This window comes from Herpailurus yagouaroundi, unplaced genomic scaffold, assembly GCF_014898765.1.
Source record: "Herpailurus yagouaroundi ecotype Mexico unplaced genomic scaffold, PumYag 67690, whole genome shotgun sequence".
Classification (NCBI taxonomy): Eukaryota; Metazoa; Chordata; class Mammalia; order Carnivora; family Felidae; genus Herpailurus; species Herpailurus yagouaroundi.
This window is the reverse complement of record NW_024420490.1, coordinates 1,509,165-1,526,479: the sequence shown is the minus strand read 5'-3', so window position 1 is coordinate 1,526,479 and position 17,315 is coordinate 1,509,165. Positions and strand designations below refer to the sequence as shown.

General features: G+C 45.9%; 1 protein-coding gene across 4 annotated transcripts in view; it reads left to right on the top strand.

Annotated features, from left to right (window-relative positions):
* Nucleotides 1–17,315, top strand: part of PIR (pirin) — a 90,549-nt gene that overhangs the window by 62,163 nt on the left and 11,071 nt on the right. For 3 of the 4 annotated variants that reach the window (XM_040468300.1, XM_040468301.1, XM_040468298.1), the window contains exons 7-8: nt 8,961–9,005; nt 15,909–15,991. In XM_040468300.1, the coding sequence (XP_040324234.1) occupies nt 8,961–9,005; nt 15,909–15,991 (128 nt within the window). The remainder of the gene's footprint in view (nt 1–8,960; nt 9,006–15,908; nt 15,992–17,315) is intronic. The other variant, XM_040468299.1, reaches the window with a different exon arrangement.

The following is a 17,315-nucleotide window of genomic DNA, read 5'->3' as shown; positions in this document are numbered from 1 at the left end:
ACCTGAGCTGAAGTCAGACGTGTTATAAACTGAAACACCAAGGTGCCCCCAATTTGTGAAACTTTTTGAGTGAATCTCCCCAGTTTGAAAATTATATTGTTTTTGTAATCATTTTTAAGAGAGAACAGATTAAATTAATAATCAATGCAAAGTAAGAAACCATTCTAAGAATTCAGACACATTTCAGTTTCAACAAGGGTTTATTTTTTCCCATAGTTTCAGGTCCTACTGAAGAATCTCGTTCTCTTGACGCGCCTGGGTGGCTCAGTCAGTTGAGTGTCTGACTTCGGCTCAGGTCATGATCGCGCGGTTCATGAGATGGAGCCCCGCATCGGGCTCTGTGCTGGCAGCTCCGAGCCTGGAACCTGCTTTGGATTCTGTGTCTCCCTCTCTCTCTGCCCCTCCCCCACTTGCACTCTATCTCTCAAAAATAAATAAACATTAGAAAAAAATCTTGTTCTCTTAAAAGCAGTCAGGTGCCAAGGGGCGCCTGGGTGGCTCATCAGTTAGGTCTGATTCTTGATTTTGGCTCAGGTCATGATCTCGTGGTTCGTGAGTTCGAGCCCCTCATTGGGCTCTGTGCTGACAGTACACAGCCTGTTTGGGATTCTCTCTCTCCCTCTCTCTCTGCCCTTCCCCTGCTCACCCTCTCTCTCTCTGTCTCTAAAAATAAATAAAATAAAACTTAAAAAAAAGTCAGGTGCCAAAATATGCGCATTATGACATTCTCTGCTTATTTCAGGTTCTGTGGTTTTCCGAACCTTTGTTTAATCCTTAAAGTAGTGTGTATTTTGGTTCTTAATTGTCTTGGCCTTAGTCTAAGTTCCGATGCCTAAAGCCATTTCTACTTTATAGCCTTCAGTATAATTTTATGATTATAACTACATATTTGAATTATTTTCTGATTTTTTCTGAACAATTAAAACCCAATTGTGAGCACTGCATAATTGAAGATGAGAAAAAAGTCTCTTCAAATAAAGCTAAGTAATACTAGTAACATGTATTATTTTAGTGAAAAATTACCACATTAAATGTCTCACTGGTGGGAAAACTTCAGTGTAGATTTAGCCTGTAATGATCAGGAAGCTTCCAGGGGATTCTAATGCATTTTTCTTCTTGCTGTTTTATTAGCAAGAAAGTAGTCAGCAGAACTTGTCCTCCAGAGGGCTAGGCTCCATTCTGGGCACACACAAGCCTGTCTTCTGAGAGTTTCCATTCCAGAGACTTTGTGTTGCTAATACATTTCTCATTCAAAATGTTAAATTTTGTTCATAGTTTTTCTGTTAGTCACTGGTGCAGTGAACGAATGTTCAGTATTATCAGTGGTGGACCAAACCATAGGGGAAGGTTTTCTTATAGGTTGCAATTGTTCTTGTTAAGATGTAGTATCTTTAAGGGTGCCTGGGTGGCTCAGTCGGTTAAACATCCAACTCTTGGTTTTAGCTCAGGTCATGATCTCATGGTTCATGGGTTCGAGCCCCGCGTCGGGCTCCATGCTGACAGCATGGAACCTGCCTGGCATTTTCTCTCTCCCTCTCTCTCTGCCCCTCCTCTGCTCTGTCTCTCAAAATAAACTTAAAAACTTTTTAAAAAGATATAGTATCTTTAGAATGGCCCTTAATGTTACATGCCTATGGCTTATAAACATAGACTGTAGTATGATCATTCTGGAATATAGGAAACATGTTCTGAGTATATCTTGCTCTGGAAAGCCAGTCGTCTCAAGTGTCTTTGTGTTGGTAACATTCTATGCAATATCGTTGGGCATTTTATTACTGATGTCACTCACCAAATTTGGTAAAATGGGCATTCTCTTTTCTTTTACTGGAATTCCTACAAGGTCATGTGGTATCCTACCTCTTTTCCTACCCCTTTTGCAGGGCTGTGACATTGACACCTCATTTGCTGTTTGTGTTTAGTTGTGAGATGGGGGTTAAACGCCTGTGCTCGTAGGCCTGGCGAGCTGTCAGCTGCTGGCTGATCAGAAAGCCCACCTTATGCTGCTAGTTCTAGACTGCGGTGTTCAGCGGGACACAGACAGCATCCTAAGTGCCACAGCGTTCTTGATGAGGACAGCAAGGATCCATTGTCTCCGTTTTGGAGTTGAGGGTGGTGCTTCCAAGAGTGTGGGGCCATCTCTGTGACGGTGACCCTTCTGTGGGCTGGGCCACAGCTTACCAGAAGCATAGATAGCAGTCACTGCAACCCCCTGACCTGTATAAAGTCAGAGGAAAGTGGAAAGAGAAGGAAGGGGCAGGAAAGGGAATGGGCATCTGTGAAATGCCTACTGAGGGCATTGTGTAGATAAGGCGAAAAACATCGATCATGTGCATATATATGTAGATATGTAAATATGTACGTACCAGCTACACAGTGTCACTTGATCAGCACAACAGCCCTGTGTGGTACATATTATTTCCTTATTTTACAAACCAGGAAACTGCCTCAGAGAGGCTAGCAATCTGGTCCTAGACCCCCCTGAGTGTATCTTGCTGATTTTTAAACCTGTATTTTCTGCCTGTGATTATGTACCTTCGATTTTTGTTGCTCTTTTATAGTTACAGGTGCTTTGTTTTCCATGGCACCACAAGGCCCCTGTAAGGTTTGCCACTGCCCTCTGCTTCCTCCTCCCCCGGAGGGGTTTACTGGGTTAGAACTAACTAGAGAGGTGGGACAAGCAGAGGGGCCACAATGCTGGAGAAGGGTATGCATGTCAGGGTCAGGAGCCTGGGCTTGTCCTGGGAGAACAGGGAGCCATTGAAGGGTTTTAAGTGGAAGGCCCCATTCACTGTGTGTAGGAAAAGGACTGAAGGCAATCAGGGGACATTTCTATCAGCTGTAAGATTTCATCTGTAGGGGCGCCTGGGTGGCTCAGTCTGTTGAACGTCTGACTTTGGCTCAGGTCATGATCTCATGGCTCACAGTCCATGGGTTTGGACCCCGCATCGGGCTCCATGCTGACAGCTCGGAGCCTGGAGCCTGCTTTGGATTCTGTGTCTCTCTCTCTGTCCCTCCCCCACTCGTTCTCTCTCTCTCTCTCTCTCTCTCTCTCGCTCTCTCTCGCTCTCTCAAAATAATAAATAAACATTAAAAAAAATTTTTTAAAGATTTCATCTGTAAAAGAGAAGAAAGATAGGAAATACAGGAACATGGACGTTCATTATTTCCTCCTTTGCACCCTTCTGAATTAAAAAAAAATTAAAGCATGGAAAATAAGTAAACTCTTCTCTAAAGCTGAGGGATTAAACAAATTTGGTCTGATGATGAGGAAACATCAGACAAATCCCAACTTAGGAACATTCTACAAAATAACTGGTCTGTGCTTTTAATGGAAAAGACTGAGGAAGTGTTTCCCATGGAAGGACATTCCATGTAAGAACTAAATGCAGCCTGTGAACAGGGTTAGAGCCCAGCCTCCGCTTTTGTTTTGGGGTTTGTTTGGGTTCTTTTTCTTTTTCTTTTTCTTTTTCTTTTTCTTTTTCTTTTTCTTTTCCTTTCTTCTTTCTTTCCTTCCTTCCTTCCTTCCTTCCTTCCTTCCTTCCTTCCTTCCTTCTTTCTTTCTGCCATAAGAAGCATTACTGAGGCAATTGGCACACTTTGGATATCCATACATAGGTGATAGTGTTGTATTTTCTCATTGGTATTGTATCAATTTCAGAATTTTTATCAATACCCTATATTCATGTAGGAAACTATCATTGTTTTTAGGAAATATATACTGTCAAAGAACAAAAGTTGAAGCGAGTTAAGTCTGAAGATCTACTTGGCTCTATTCCACAATTCATGATTCAGGCAGCATCCCATGGAGGAAGTAGACAGGGGCTCCTAGGAGTTGTACCAAATGGAAGATTTTTATAGGCAGAAGAAGGATGGGGTAAGATATTAGCAAAGGAAAAGAAAGGATTGTTTCAGCCCGTGACGTCTTCTTTTTGCGAGGAAGGGAGCCGGCAGGGTTTTCTTCAAGCAGATGACCTCACCAGTGGTGCTCAGGCCATTTCAGGTTGACTCTTAAAAGGTCACATTCCTGGGAGAAGTTAAAGCTTGTGATTACGTCTTGGCTTCTCATGGGGGAAAAATAATCCATTTTGGACTTCTTTTTTGATGATACTGAATTGTTTTGACATTAAGGGACATCCTATCTATAAATCTCAAATATTTCAGAAGAAAATAGAGACCTAGTTCTAGAGAGAATGATAAAGCATATTGTGATAACGCATTAGCTCTTGGAGAATCTGGGTGAGTGGTATATGGTAATTATTATTTTTGTAACTTTTCTGCTTGTCTGAAATTATTTCAAAACAAAAATCAAAAACATAATTTTTGAATGAGGAGAGGGAGGAGAGGACCAGGCAGGTCTGCCTCCCATCCCCGATCGCCAGGCACGAAGTCCCCGGTGAGGGAGCTACCTGCCCAAGATGAGCGTAGGGGCATAGAGGGGTCGGGGAGGTGTCACGAGCTCACCGTGAAGGCGCACGCACGAGTTGGGTCTTTGCGCAGCACCAGCTGTGTTCGGTCCTAAAGCAAGGTGAACGTAATGAGAAAGCGGGTTCGGGATTCCAGACCCAGTGACGTTGGAGCTGTGATTAACTTGGCCTCTTCCCCGCACACGGCGCAGGACCTAAGAGGAGGCACACGACGATTGAGATAACACAGGCGGTAGGAAGTGAACGAGGCCGCTGCCAAGTCCGTGTGCGGGCGCGCAGCTGAGAGGAGGCCCCGGGCCGGGTCCGCGCTCGGCCCTCCCGCTCCTTCTGTTCAAGCGGTGGAGGCTCTCCGTTCTCTTTGGCCGGAGCCTTCGGCGGCAGCTGCCTTTTCAGGCGCTCAGACGCAGAGGGTCACGTCTGCGGGGCCCAACCGCTGCAAAAGCCCTCCCCCTTTTAAAGGGATTTGGTCAGTCCTGGGCACCTGCACCCCTCCCCTGCTTCTGCTGCTGATCGGTTCTGGGGCGTCGTCAGCCGGTGCCGGTCTCAGGGAGAGCTCATCGTTGTTAGTACCCTCAGCCGCTCGTATCATTGCTCGACGCAGGCCCCTGCCGGACAGGAGTGACTCTGTCTTGCTCTCTACAGGAGCTTTTTAGAGCCAGTGTTGCTTTGGGATCTGGCAACCGGTGTGACCCAGAGTTTGGGGAGAGGCTCATTCTTTCCTTAGCCCTATTCCCTCTCTCCTTCCCTCCCCGGCGTTGACTTTTGTCAAAGACTTGCTCTGTCAGCAGTTTCTCTTTTTCGACTTTCTCTACACATACATAGATAAGGAGTAGTTGTGAAGTTCATCGTTAGGGTGAACTCTACAGACATAGCAGGAGGAAAATGAGCTGGGTTAAGGCAAGGAATGGAGGCCAAGAAAAGCTCTCACTAGGGACATTTATAAGAATTGGGAGCCTCCCTGAAAATGAGAGCAGAAGCCACAGAAAATGATTTACATATTTAAAAGTCTTACATTTTTGATGTTTGACTGAAGGAGGTCTGACTTAAATGTGTTGCTGATTAAACCATCCCGCAGGGCCAGAGGTAAAACGTGACCTCCATCCCAACTTATTTTGTCATTGCCTGAGGGACGGGAAGAGCTTCCCAGCTGCAAAGAGCCAGTAGCTTGGAGACCTCGGTTGTGGAAAAAGGGCAACCATAGGGCCTGTGACCTTGGAGCAGTAAAAATGGGGGGATGGTATCCATTACTGCAGGACACAAGAGCGGGAGGAGGGGTGGGAGAGGAGGGCAGGAGGAGGAAGGATCTGCAAATCTCCGTGAAGAGCTCTTTGCTGATGCAATCCTGCTCTTCGCAGAGAAGAAATCCTAATAAAATGTAGCAGTTCTTAAACATAGAAAACGTTCACACCACTCGGCTCTTGTTTTACTGTAGTTTTAAGAAGCAGTGCTTAATGCTGTTAAAAACAATTCAACTGGCTAAATTTGAAGTTTGAATCGGCTTTATTAAATGATTTATGAATGGTACAAAATGGAAGCTTCTTGTAGGAAGGAGGAGGGGGCAAGAAAGTTACTGGCAAAAGAAAAAGATGGTTCCAGACAAGGTCACCTTCCCAGGGAAGGGGGGGGGGCCGGCACGAGCAAGGGGTCTTATCATGCAGATCATCTCCTCTTCCTTTGGGGGATGGAGGGGACCCCTTGGGGATGACCTCAGTGGTGCTGACTGGAAAAGTTCTGACTGATCCAGTTAAGACTGTGTTTCTGGAGGAGGTTGAAACTACAGTTCAGTTGGGTATCAAGCGCCTGTTTGGGGACTTGGCCTAGCATTAGTGACTCCATCTTGGGTCTGTGGTTTTCTTGTTAATGGTGGAAATTAAACAAGGTGTGTAGCTGGTGCGCAAGGAGCACCGGGTTTGGCCACTCGTCGCTGACAAAATCCAAAGGTAGAAAAACAAGTAGTGGTGAAACAAGAATGCAGTTTGTTTCAGTGAGACCACCGCTGGGAGTGCAGCAGACCAGCATCTCAAAGACTTGTCTCCAAAGTACTGAAAATGCATCCGGGTTTACAGAAGGAAAATGTAGGGCAAAGGTGGGTGGATCCGTGCAGGTGGGCTGTGAAGGCCAAATCAGTCAGGGTCTTGGGATCAATCACGGGTAGGGTCTTGCTGGCTCAGAGCGGACCTTACTGCTGGAGGCGCTGGTTTTAGGGCCCATCGGGGGGCGCTCCGCCCTCAGCATCTTCCACCTGAGCCAAGAGACTAGCTGAAAAGAAGAACTTAATCAATTACAAAGTCTGAGGTCAAAATGGAGGTAACTGGAAGTCTCAGTTTTAACAGAGCAAGTGCATTTGGACGATGTGTTAAAAAGAAGGGGGGAAAAGGCAGTTTTCCCATTTTTAGTCCATTCCCTACAATGCTTTGTGCTTTCCAACCAGAAACATGAATTTTATTATTACTGGTGAGGATGGGCTCACTAATAGAACCTGCTAATAGAAGATTTTTACAAGGGGCACTTAATACGTTGGCTTGGCCATCTTTGAGCACAGGTTTGGTCATTCTGGATCCTGTACAAAGATAAAACAGAAAAGAAAACAAGGCATGGCAAGTATGTGTGGACTAGTTTTCTGTTTGCAGGGTGAGCAGGAATGAACCAAAGAGGGTGGAAGAGAGATGAGATTAGAACAAGCGAAATTGTCCTGAATAAAAACCTGGTTGAGCAATCGAGAGCTTTGAGGTTTTGTCAAACTCACAAGCCGTTAATTTTTTAGTACCTTTCAAGAATGAAGAAGGGATTGGTTACGTAAATCGTGACGTGTCCTCACAATGGACCACTCTGCAGGCTTTCCCGAGGATGAGTTACTTCTCTGTTTTGACATGGAATAGAACATTGAGTCTGTTCTGGTTTTTTAGCCAATGATATATAGTGCACAAAACAAAAAAGAAACCGAAAGCATAAATAGCAAATTGCTGGCAATATTTATGTCAGGCCAAGAATGAAGACTGCAGAAAGATTTTTAGTTTAGGGGTTACACACTTCCACAGTCTCAAAATATGTCTTCAATTTATGTGTATTAGCTTTTTATAATCAGAAAAACACAGTGAAGACATTGGCACTTTGAAAAATCAATTTAGACAGCGTTCAATGGCGATGTTTTGTCTTAAAGCAGCGAAGAAAGGGGTTTTGTTACAGAGTCTCATTACAAGTCAGGCCAACTAGGACCAGGGAGGCTGAGCATCTGTGAGCAAGCAGAGCCGGTCCGCCCGGATAAGACACGTGGAATTGGGCTGTGGATTGCTGGCCTGTTTTCAGCCTCCCAAACCTCCCTCCCCAAAATTGCACAACTTGTGCAGCCCGGCTGGGCCTTCTTCCTCCCAGTCTCCGCCCACAGGGCATGCAGGGGAGGGAGTGATGTTCACCAGCTGATGGCAGAGCGAGCCTGTGGGGCACCAAGGGAGGACGAATATGAGCGAGCTGTCAGCAAGCAGAATTACTTCCAGAGGCCTTAAACTTGGTCTGGTAAAACCTCTGAGAGGAGCAGTTGGGGTATGGGAGGGTGACGAAATATCCTCTGGCATCCACCCAAGTGTCTTGGTTTGTTCTGCCAGCCTTCGGATTTTCTTCCCCAGACCTCGTTGATGTTGATGGTTGTCAGTTACATCTTTTCTCTTGTGCCTTTCGTGTGCGTTTCAGCCCACCTGGAATCCCAGCTGCATCCCCAGAGTGCATTTTTGTCCCCTGTGATCCTCCACACCTGCCCTTGTTTGGTTCACTGTGTCACATTGACTCTCAAAGATGCCCCAGGGTGGACCCTGCCCTTCTACCTCGAACTCTACCATGTGTTCCCTTCCCACATCTTCTCCTTTTCTACCTAAGGCACACAAGTGATGTCCCTGTTCTGTTTTGAGCTGGCTGTTTCTGGATTCAGGTCTCCAGTGGCCCTGCGGCGTCCCTTCTGGGCTGTGGGTACAGACACCCATGGAAGTCACCAGGAGAGCAAGTGGCAGGTTGTCTGGTCCTGAGCTCTGGGGCCCGTGCGTCACAGTAGGAACCTGGTGAACGCTGTGTACTCATATCTTCACAGAGAAGTGTACGCACTTGGAAAATTGTGTACACAACTCCGGGGAGCGCACAGACCAGCTGAACCCCATTCATACCCCCAAAGATGATGCATGCTCCACGTCCCTGGAATTGGTGCTCTATTTTAGGAGAGATGAAAAGGAGTGAGCTCAGTGGCAACTAGAGCCAAATGGCTCTAGGGCATTTGGGACCAAGTCATTTAGGGTTAGGGGAATGTGTACATGTGTCCATACGTGTGTGTGTGTGGAAGTGACAGCGTGTGTTTTAAACGGCTCACGGAAGTTAAACGTTTAAATATGTATCTAAGAGAAAATAGAGGATTTTGTCTCATCTTTTGTATCTGTTATATAAATTTATGTACAGCATTTATATTTCAGAGATATTTGTTAAACATATTATTACATTTTTGTTCCTTTTGGCGTTATGGACACTAACCTTTTAACGTTGCTGGTCCTTTTTCAGGGTGGACAAGCTTCATTTATACCATATCTGGAAATGTGTATATTGGTAAGTGATGACTGTTTGCTTTGGGTTCAATTACACTATCATTTAAATGACTGAGGGGGAGGAAAAGCAAGATGAAACCTTTCATGCAGTCACATACTCTGCCGCCTTCTGTCTGGCACCAGCCCTCTCTCCATCCTCGTACATCCTGGTACACCCAGGACAGGGCACCTCTCAGCTTCCAGCATGCTCAGTGAGGGAGGAGAATATGAACACCAGTCACGACAGCAGCCATTTTACTGTGGCCTCTGTGCAGATGTAAGATCTGGGCACGCTCCTTTGGGTTGACATCTTGGGGAGAGGTTGGCGACCTCCATGCTGATAAAGGGACGTAGCTCTAACGGATGCAGGGGAACAGGGATCTGTCTCCTGGGAGCTGGAAGGAGGGGCATTTGCCATCCCAGGCACCTCTGAGAAATCTCAAAGTTGGTTTTCCCTTATTTTAAGGCTTGTATAAGCGTCTCTTGTTGAGTGGGTTCCGGGAGGGATGTTCAAGACCCAACCGTCATTTTACGCATGAGGAAAGTAAAGTCTAAAGAAAGTTAGTTAACTTGCCAAGATTGTGCCTCGGTAGGCCTGGGACCAGAACCGAGGACTGCCTGCTCCCGTTGCCGTGACGTACTGCGTCACCTCTGTACGACGACAACACGGCAACCGCGCCGTCTGCCCCGTCTTTTCCGGCCTGCGCTCCATAGCCAGGCCCACAGCAAGGAGCCGGCCGGGTGGCGGAGTGGAGCCCGCAGAGCGGGCGGGCTCCGGCCGCGTCCACTGCCGCCCTGCCTGTCCTCCTGGAAGCGGCATGGGCGTCGGGCCGGTCTTTCTGTGGCACTGCCGGACGAGTGCTGGGGTGGATTCTGAGTGTGCCCTGCCCACGCCTCGGACGCCTTAGCTCCGCAGGCCCGCCGACCGCCTTCTACCCTGCCAGTGGCGTCTGCGTGTCATGGCCTGAGGCTTTCTCTGAACCAGGGAACGCTGCTCCGCCCCGGTCAGGGCAGGGTGAGAATGCTGGCGACTGGACATTCCCAGAGGCCACGTCACCCCTCCGGTGGGCTAAGTGACGCCTGCGTGTGAGGCCTTTTCCTAGCGGTGCCCGGTGGGATTCCGTCCAAGCCGCCCACGGTGGGCACATGCCTGATGACGCTCTGGTCTGTCCTGTCTCCCTTACCTGACTCGGTTCCTTGCCTGTTGTTTCCTGTGTCCACCTGCCAGATAAACTCGTACTTCAACATCTCGGGCTGTGCTTCTGGGACAACGTAAAGTAAGAGAACCAGCCTCCTCTCGGCTCTTCCGTGCCCCTCGTGACAGCGATGGGTGGTGGGGTGGGGGTGGGGCAGGCCAACACTGTCATTTCGGAGACCTTCTGGGCTTGGGTGCCCTCCACCCCATCTCCCGCAGGCTAAGCGGCCTCAGCCGTCAGTGGTCTTCCTGTGACCCTGATGTGGCCATCTCCGTGGGTGATACACTGCCAGCCCCAGACAGCTGCTTTATTGATGACATCTGCTCTAGACTTGAAGGTGATACCCAGAACCACTTAAACCATTCTTTATAATCTCCAAAAGGGGGCTTCAGTCGCCTCAAATTATTTTTCTGGAAAATAGTGGTAACACGAACCATGTATTTTGATTTTATAACAGTAAAAATGGCCTTAGTTCCTCTTTCACTGAATAGCATTTCAGTGATGGGCCAGAAGCAAAATTCATTTATTTTAGCATCTGAAAAAGGATGGAAAAAATGTAGTGGTATCACAAGGATCACACGTAAACTATGTTCACCATCTGGAAGAGATGAAGCATCATTTGTCTTATGATCTTATGAAAATCTTGAGTGTCACAAAGAACTTTATACAAATGGAGAGTAAAAACCATTTTTATGGAGGTAGCGCCATTGACTTGTGGTTTCAAGAGCAACAAAATAATCTGCACAAATGGAAAGTAATAAAGCATGTGAATTCTGAAGTGATAAGATACCAGAAATGCCTGTGTAGAAGGAGAAAGGGCAGGGGCAGCAAACTTGTTACAAAGGGCCAGATAATAAATATTATTGTCTTCGTGGACCATACAGTTTTAGTTGCAACGACTCATTCTTGCCCTTGTAGCACAAAAGTGGCCACAGTGATATGTGAGCAGTTGGGGTGGCTATTCTAATAAAACTCGATGGCCATGGAAATGTGAAGTTCATAGATTTTTCACGGGTCATGCAATGCCTTTGTTTTGATATTTTTCAACCATTTAAGAATGTAAAAACCTTTCTTAGCTTCTGGGCTCTACAACAGGTCATATTTTATTTTGGTTTAAATGGTGGTGTGGAGGATGAAACGGAGAAAAATGAACAAATCATCTTCGAAACCTGTTTTCATTAAATTGAGGTATGGTTGGCACGCAATGTTACGTTAGCTTCAGGTGGATAGCAGTGATTCGCCTGGTCTGCAGGTGATACTGTGCTCGCCACACCTGTATCTGCCGTCTGTCACCATTGTGCCACCACTGACTGTATTCCCTGTGCCGTGCCTTCCATCCTTTTGACTGATTCATTCCATAACTGGAAGCCTGTACCTCGCCCTCCCCTTCACTCATTTTGCCCATCTCCCCCCCCCCCCCACTGCTTCCTCCCCTCTGGCATTCAAAACCTGTTTTAGTCAGTAGTTTCAGCCTTGTTTCCTGACAGACCTTCAGTCCAAGAATTAAACAAGTGAAAAGCTCAGCAATTGGAGGGATAAGAATGACCAGTACATCCACTTGTTTTTCTTGAGGTGAGGCAGGAGTTTCCGGAGTCGTTTCTATTCACTGGCCTGGTCACCTCTCATGACCATGGGCCACAAGTGCAAAACATCTGGCAGGAAATGGGGTCACGGTCTGTAGCGTTGGAATGAACTTGCATCTGTCCAGGGTAAACTGGACCGTGGAGAGAATCCAGCTCGCATAACTGGCCTCTTGGGACTCGGCTGTAGCCAATGAGTGACTGGCCAAATGACCTCAATTGAATTTTATCTCCTTTTCCTCCTACCCACCCCCCTAATAGAGATGTTCATGAAAAAAAACAAAAGGGCAAGAACAAATCATCAAAGGAAAAAAGACAAAGCAGAGATGGTTATTAAGTATGTACTGACGTATAAAATCTGTAAGAGAGAATCTAGAAAACACTTTCTGATTTAACTGCCTCAGTTTAATCTTGCGTTTAAAGCCAGGATGGCACCAGCCGGCCACAGATGGCAGGAACTGATAAGCAAGTAATTGTCTTTTCCAAAATGTCCTGTACCTCCGTTCTGTTGGAATCGATGTTATAAATGTGCATGGGGCTGGAATAAATAGACTGCAGTTTGGGTTGAGAAAGTAATCTGGAGAGATTCCATAAAATGGAGATGTAGGAGGACTCAAAGAATATTAATTGATGCAGGAAGTTCTTAAAAGACGGACACTGGTAGATTGTGAAAAAGGACAGGTGGAGGCTTTAACGTTAGAGATGGCCGGAGATCTCCGATGACAATCTTTTACAGAGTTAACAGGTCCTTTGCCCAGCCCTCAGCTGAAATATGTGCAGTATATGATTTTTAAAACTCAGAAAGTAAAAACCACATAGGCAGAAAGCCAATAAATCCCCAGGATACTAACACCGAGTCCCTTGCCTGCAGCTGAGATGAGAATGACGTTACACATTGACACAGATATCAAAGGGGAGAGCAACTCATATCCTATATCCCTACGGCTTGGATGTCAGCCTCCTAAAGGGGCCAGTATCAGGCATACTGTTTGGGCCTAGAAAATAGATTTAGAGGAGTGCCTGAGTGGCTCAGTTGGTTAAGTGTCCGACTTGAGCTCAGGTCAGGATCTCATGGTTTGTGGGTTCGAGCCCCACATTGGGCTCTGTGCTGACAGCTTGGAGCATGGAGCCTGCTTCGGATTCTGTGTCTCCTTCTCTCTCTGTCCCTCCCCCACTCACACTCTGTCTCTCTCTCTCTCTCTCTCTCTCTCTCTCTCTCTCTCTCGCTCTCACTCAAAAATAAACTTAATATATTTAGAAATCTAAAAATATTTGTGGTTATTGAAATGACACCTAACTGGCTTATGCGGGTAGTGAGATGTTTCAGACTTATTTAAATAAGTAATTATTCATGCTTAGTATGTGCTCAGCCCTTTGCTTCTGGTTCTGGGGTGTATTAAGTTTGACACAGCCCCAGGATCTCAATAGAGGTGCAGAAACACCAGAAGCCCTCCGAATTGACCTACACTTACCTAGAATGAACCGGACTAAGCAATGTGCTCATTTCACAGAAACATGTGGCGTGAGGTTCTTGGACACCCAGGGTGATCAGCAACCCTGGTCTGCCAGCCCATCGCTACTCCTTCAGGCCAAATTCAAGTGCACTTCAAGGCAGCTGTGCTTGTTCTCAGATCTGTTAGGCCAGTTGCAGTAATAATTGCAATTATGTGGTTCAGTGAAACCACATGTAAATTAATGAAGTAAGCATTAAAAAAGTTGGTATTTCTAGAACCACGAAGTCAAATGCTTTGTAAAAGTGAATTGCTAACGTATGGGGAAAATGACCGAAAAAGATTGGGGGAAACAAATCATCTAGAAGGATTTCAGTGGTTATAGTCATTATGGTTCTGCTTTAGAAAGACAGTGCTTCAATCTAATCAGCGAACTAACTTTCACTGTATTTCTAAATATTGGCCAATGTATTCACGTTTACACTTTAATTTAAAATGTGGAGGGGCACCTGGGTGGCTCAGTCGGTTAAGCGTCTGACTCTAGATTTCGGCTCAGGTCGTGGTCTCGTGGTTCATGGGATCGAGCCCTGCATCGTGGGATCAAGCCCCGTGTCAGGCTGTACACTGACAGTGTAGAACCCCTTGGGCTTCTCTGTCTCTCCCTGCTCCTCCCCTGCACACACTTCCCCCCCCCCCCTCAAAATAAATAAACATTTTAAAAATTTAATTTAAAATGTTGGAGGCAGTTGATTGTCTTTTTCAGTTAATGGCCCTGATTGCATCAGATAAGAGAGCTTTGTACCTATAAAATCGATGATACCAGACTCTACTGGACGTGCCAGAATGTCTGAAATGGCTAGCCCTGTGGCCGCAGTTCTTATAAAGAGGAGAGAAAGGCAATCTGGCATATGGGGGAGAGTTGCCCCGCGATCAGTCACACACTGAAGCTGCAGCACTAACTTGAAAATATGGTTTAAAGTATTTTGCCCTTTGAGGACTGTTTAGGCAAACAAAAATATTTGCAATTCAATTGTTTTCAGTTAAATCTTCCTTAACTGCGCTATTAGATTTAACATTCTTGGCGAAGCTTCTCAATGGAAACTATTTATTATCTGATTTGGCTCCGTTTATAATTGAAAGTAGGCAGAAACAATAAAGTTTTTTTTCTTTGAGACTTATTTTAGGTTCAGGAGATAACCAGGTGGGTGAAATGACATAGAAATGATATGAATATAGAAGCAGTCTTTGTTTTCGGGGATCCTGTTTTAAACATTTCGTAAAATAGGGGCACCTGGGTGGCTCATTCGGTGAAACATCCAGCTCTTGATTTTGGCTCAGGTCATGATCTCGTGATTCAGTTCCTGAGATCAAGCTCTGAGCTGGCCTGGGATTCTCTCTTTCTGCCCTTCCCGTGCTCATGTGCACATGCTTATGTTTCTCTCTCTCTCTCTCTCTCTCTCTCTCTCTCTCTCAAAAACAAACATTAAAAACACCATTTCATAAAATAATACAGAAGCAAGTTACACTTACAATGACAGACCTGGAAACCTGACCCTAGTATCTATAAAAACTGTCTGCCTAGGCTGAGGCATATCAATCATATGGCCTCTTCAGAATCAGCCTTGTGGTTCCTCTCCTAGAACAGCAAAGAGTGTGGGCAGAAATCGGGCTCCACGTAAAGTTAGGATTGACGCTGTTAGAAAAACATGAACCCCTGATATCTAAATCCAGATTTGCTCCCAGACTGGTGAACACGACAGTCAAGCAAGCTCTCCTGCTTGGAGGTACAGAGGATCTCAATTCAGCCTTATTTGAGAACTGCCTTTTGCCAGCTCCCTCCGTAAAGGCAGTGAAGGGGCTTTATAAGTTGTTTTGGCTTATGTATGATGGAACATCTGCATGACAAAATGAGGGGCCAGGAGTAGACCGTGTGGATAATGTACATGGGTGTTGTGTATGAATGAGTCGAAGATAAAAGACACGATCCGTTGCTCCCAGGGAATCTCCATAAAGCACACTTAATAAAATGCTTCTCCATATCACAGTTAAAGATATTACTGAGATCTAAATGAGATTATTCTTAGACTGCCAGACCTCTGTTTCATTGCCAGACCCGTGCATGAGTAGAAAGTCAGTGGAGTTCTATTGTTTACTTCTGTTGACCTGAATTTTCAGTACAGAAGGAACCTTTAGGGGTGCACTGGGGCCGGCTGTTGCCGGCTCGCGGGAGCCGATTGCGCACCTCTTCCCTGGCCTCAAGTCCGTAGCTTGAAATTGGCCGCAGTGGGAGCATTTCCACCACGGAAATGAGCACACACCGAAAATTGGCCTCATTCTCCCACTTCTCTCCCAAAACCACTTTTAAACGTTGACCGGCATGCCACCGCTTCGGGGACGGAGGTCCTTCATCTTTTTCGTGCCATGAACCCTTTGTCATATGCCAAGTCCCCACCTCTGAACAGTGTTGTTGTTTTTTAATTCAGTGAAGTCATTAAAATGTTAAAAGGAGAAGTTTATGGTGCAGTTATACGTGTTTTTCCCTAATGACATTTGAAACCATACCATCCCAAGATTCCTAAGTCTCTTATTTCTTGAGGTTGAAACAAAAATTATGGCGCTATCTAGTTAACCAAATTTGTAACCATGTGATAAACGTCCTATAAAGAACATTCAGTTTTGTGGCTCATCTCTTTTGTAGGGCCTGATGATGCACAACAAAAAATAGAACCTCATCACACGGCAGTGCTAGGGGAGGGTGACAGTGTCCAGGTGCAGAACAGGGTAAGTATTAAAAATCTTTTGTTTTCTTGGGGCGCCTGGGTGGCGCAGTCGGTTAAGCGTCCGACTTCAGCCAGGTCACGATCTCGCGGTCCGTGAGTTCGAGCCCCGCGTCGGGCTCTGGGCTGATGGCTCGGAGCCTGGAGCCTGTTTCCGATTCTGTGTCTCCCTCTCTCTCTGCCCCTCCCCCGTTCATGCTCTGTCTCTCTCTGTCCCAAAAATAAATAAACGTTGAAAAAAAAATTAAAAAAAAAAAAATCTTTTGTTTTCTTAAATTGCACTTTCTACCAGTTTACAGATAAATGCCTACTACCTCTTCTGTGTGGCTGGAAAATGTTCTGTCTTCCTTAGGCAAAGAAACTATGCCACAAATTTGTCAACACCTTTCATTAACATCTATTATTTCTATTGGTTTATTTTAAGGTTTTATCAATGCCGATCCCTCATCGTCAGGAATCGCCTGAAGTCTCTATTAGTTTACCCCTAGAAATTTGAATCTGGAGGCAACATGTGCTTCTTTGTCTCTTAATTTTCTTTCTTTATACAATTGATTTATTTGTGCCGTCAGTGAAAATGGACCAACCATCTAGGAGTATAAATACAGATCTCCATGCTCACAACGAGCCCTTTGCAAGTCGAACTGAGAGGAGCATATGATGCGTTTCATAGTCCTTTGGTGTTGAACCCCTGCTTCTTAGGTAGAGTTTCCGATATTTCTATTTCATTCCCTTAAGTGATTATCTCACTCTCTTGTGAGCCTACTAAGCCAGTCTGATGGCTTTGTGTCATTCTAATCAAGAGGATTGAAGAGACGGTTGTGCAAAAGCTCCTGACAAGATGAATTTTGAAAAGTAGGGGTGGAAACGACTTCGGTGTGCAGGTGACTGGCAGAGAGGCGATCTGCCTGCCTCGGGCCGCTCTGATCCCGGTGTTGTGGAATGCAGTGGATTTGAAGAATTACGGCATCTTCGCCCGCTTTTGTGGCAGCTCACCTATGGAGTAAATAGAAGGGAAACCTCATGAGCACCAGAGAAAATGCGCATATCGGGGTCCATGCACCTCGATTATTAGGTTGAACTGTTTGAAACTGCCACTTTGGACCCACAGAAATGGTTTCGGGCCAGTGCAGGAAGGAGGCCCAGAAGCTGCACACAGACCAGAGCCAACTGGTCGTGGATTTGTTTGTCACATTATTGGGTTTAACTTGACACCTCGATTCTTCCTATAATCTAGCAGAGGGCACATTGCAGATGACAAGGATTTGGAAACTGGAATGAACCACCAGAAAGAGTTGCTGAGGGGAGCCAGAAAGGCGGCGGGCCGGGGG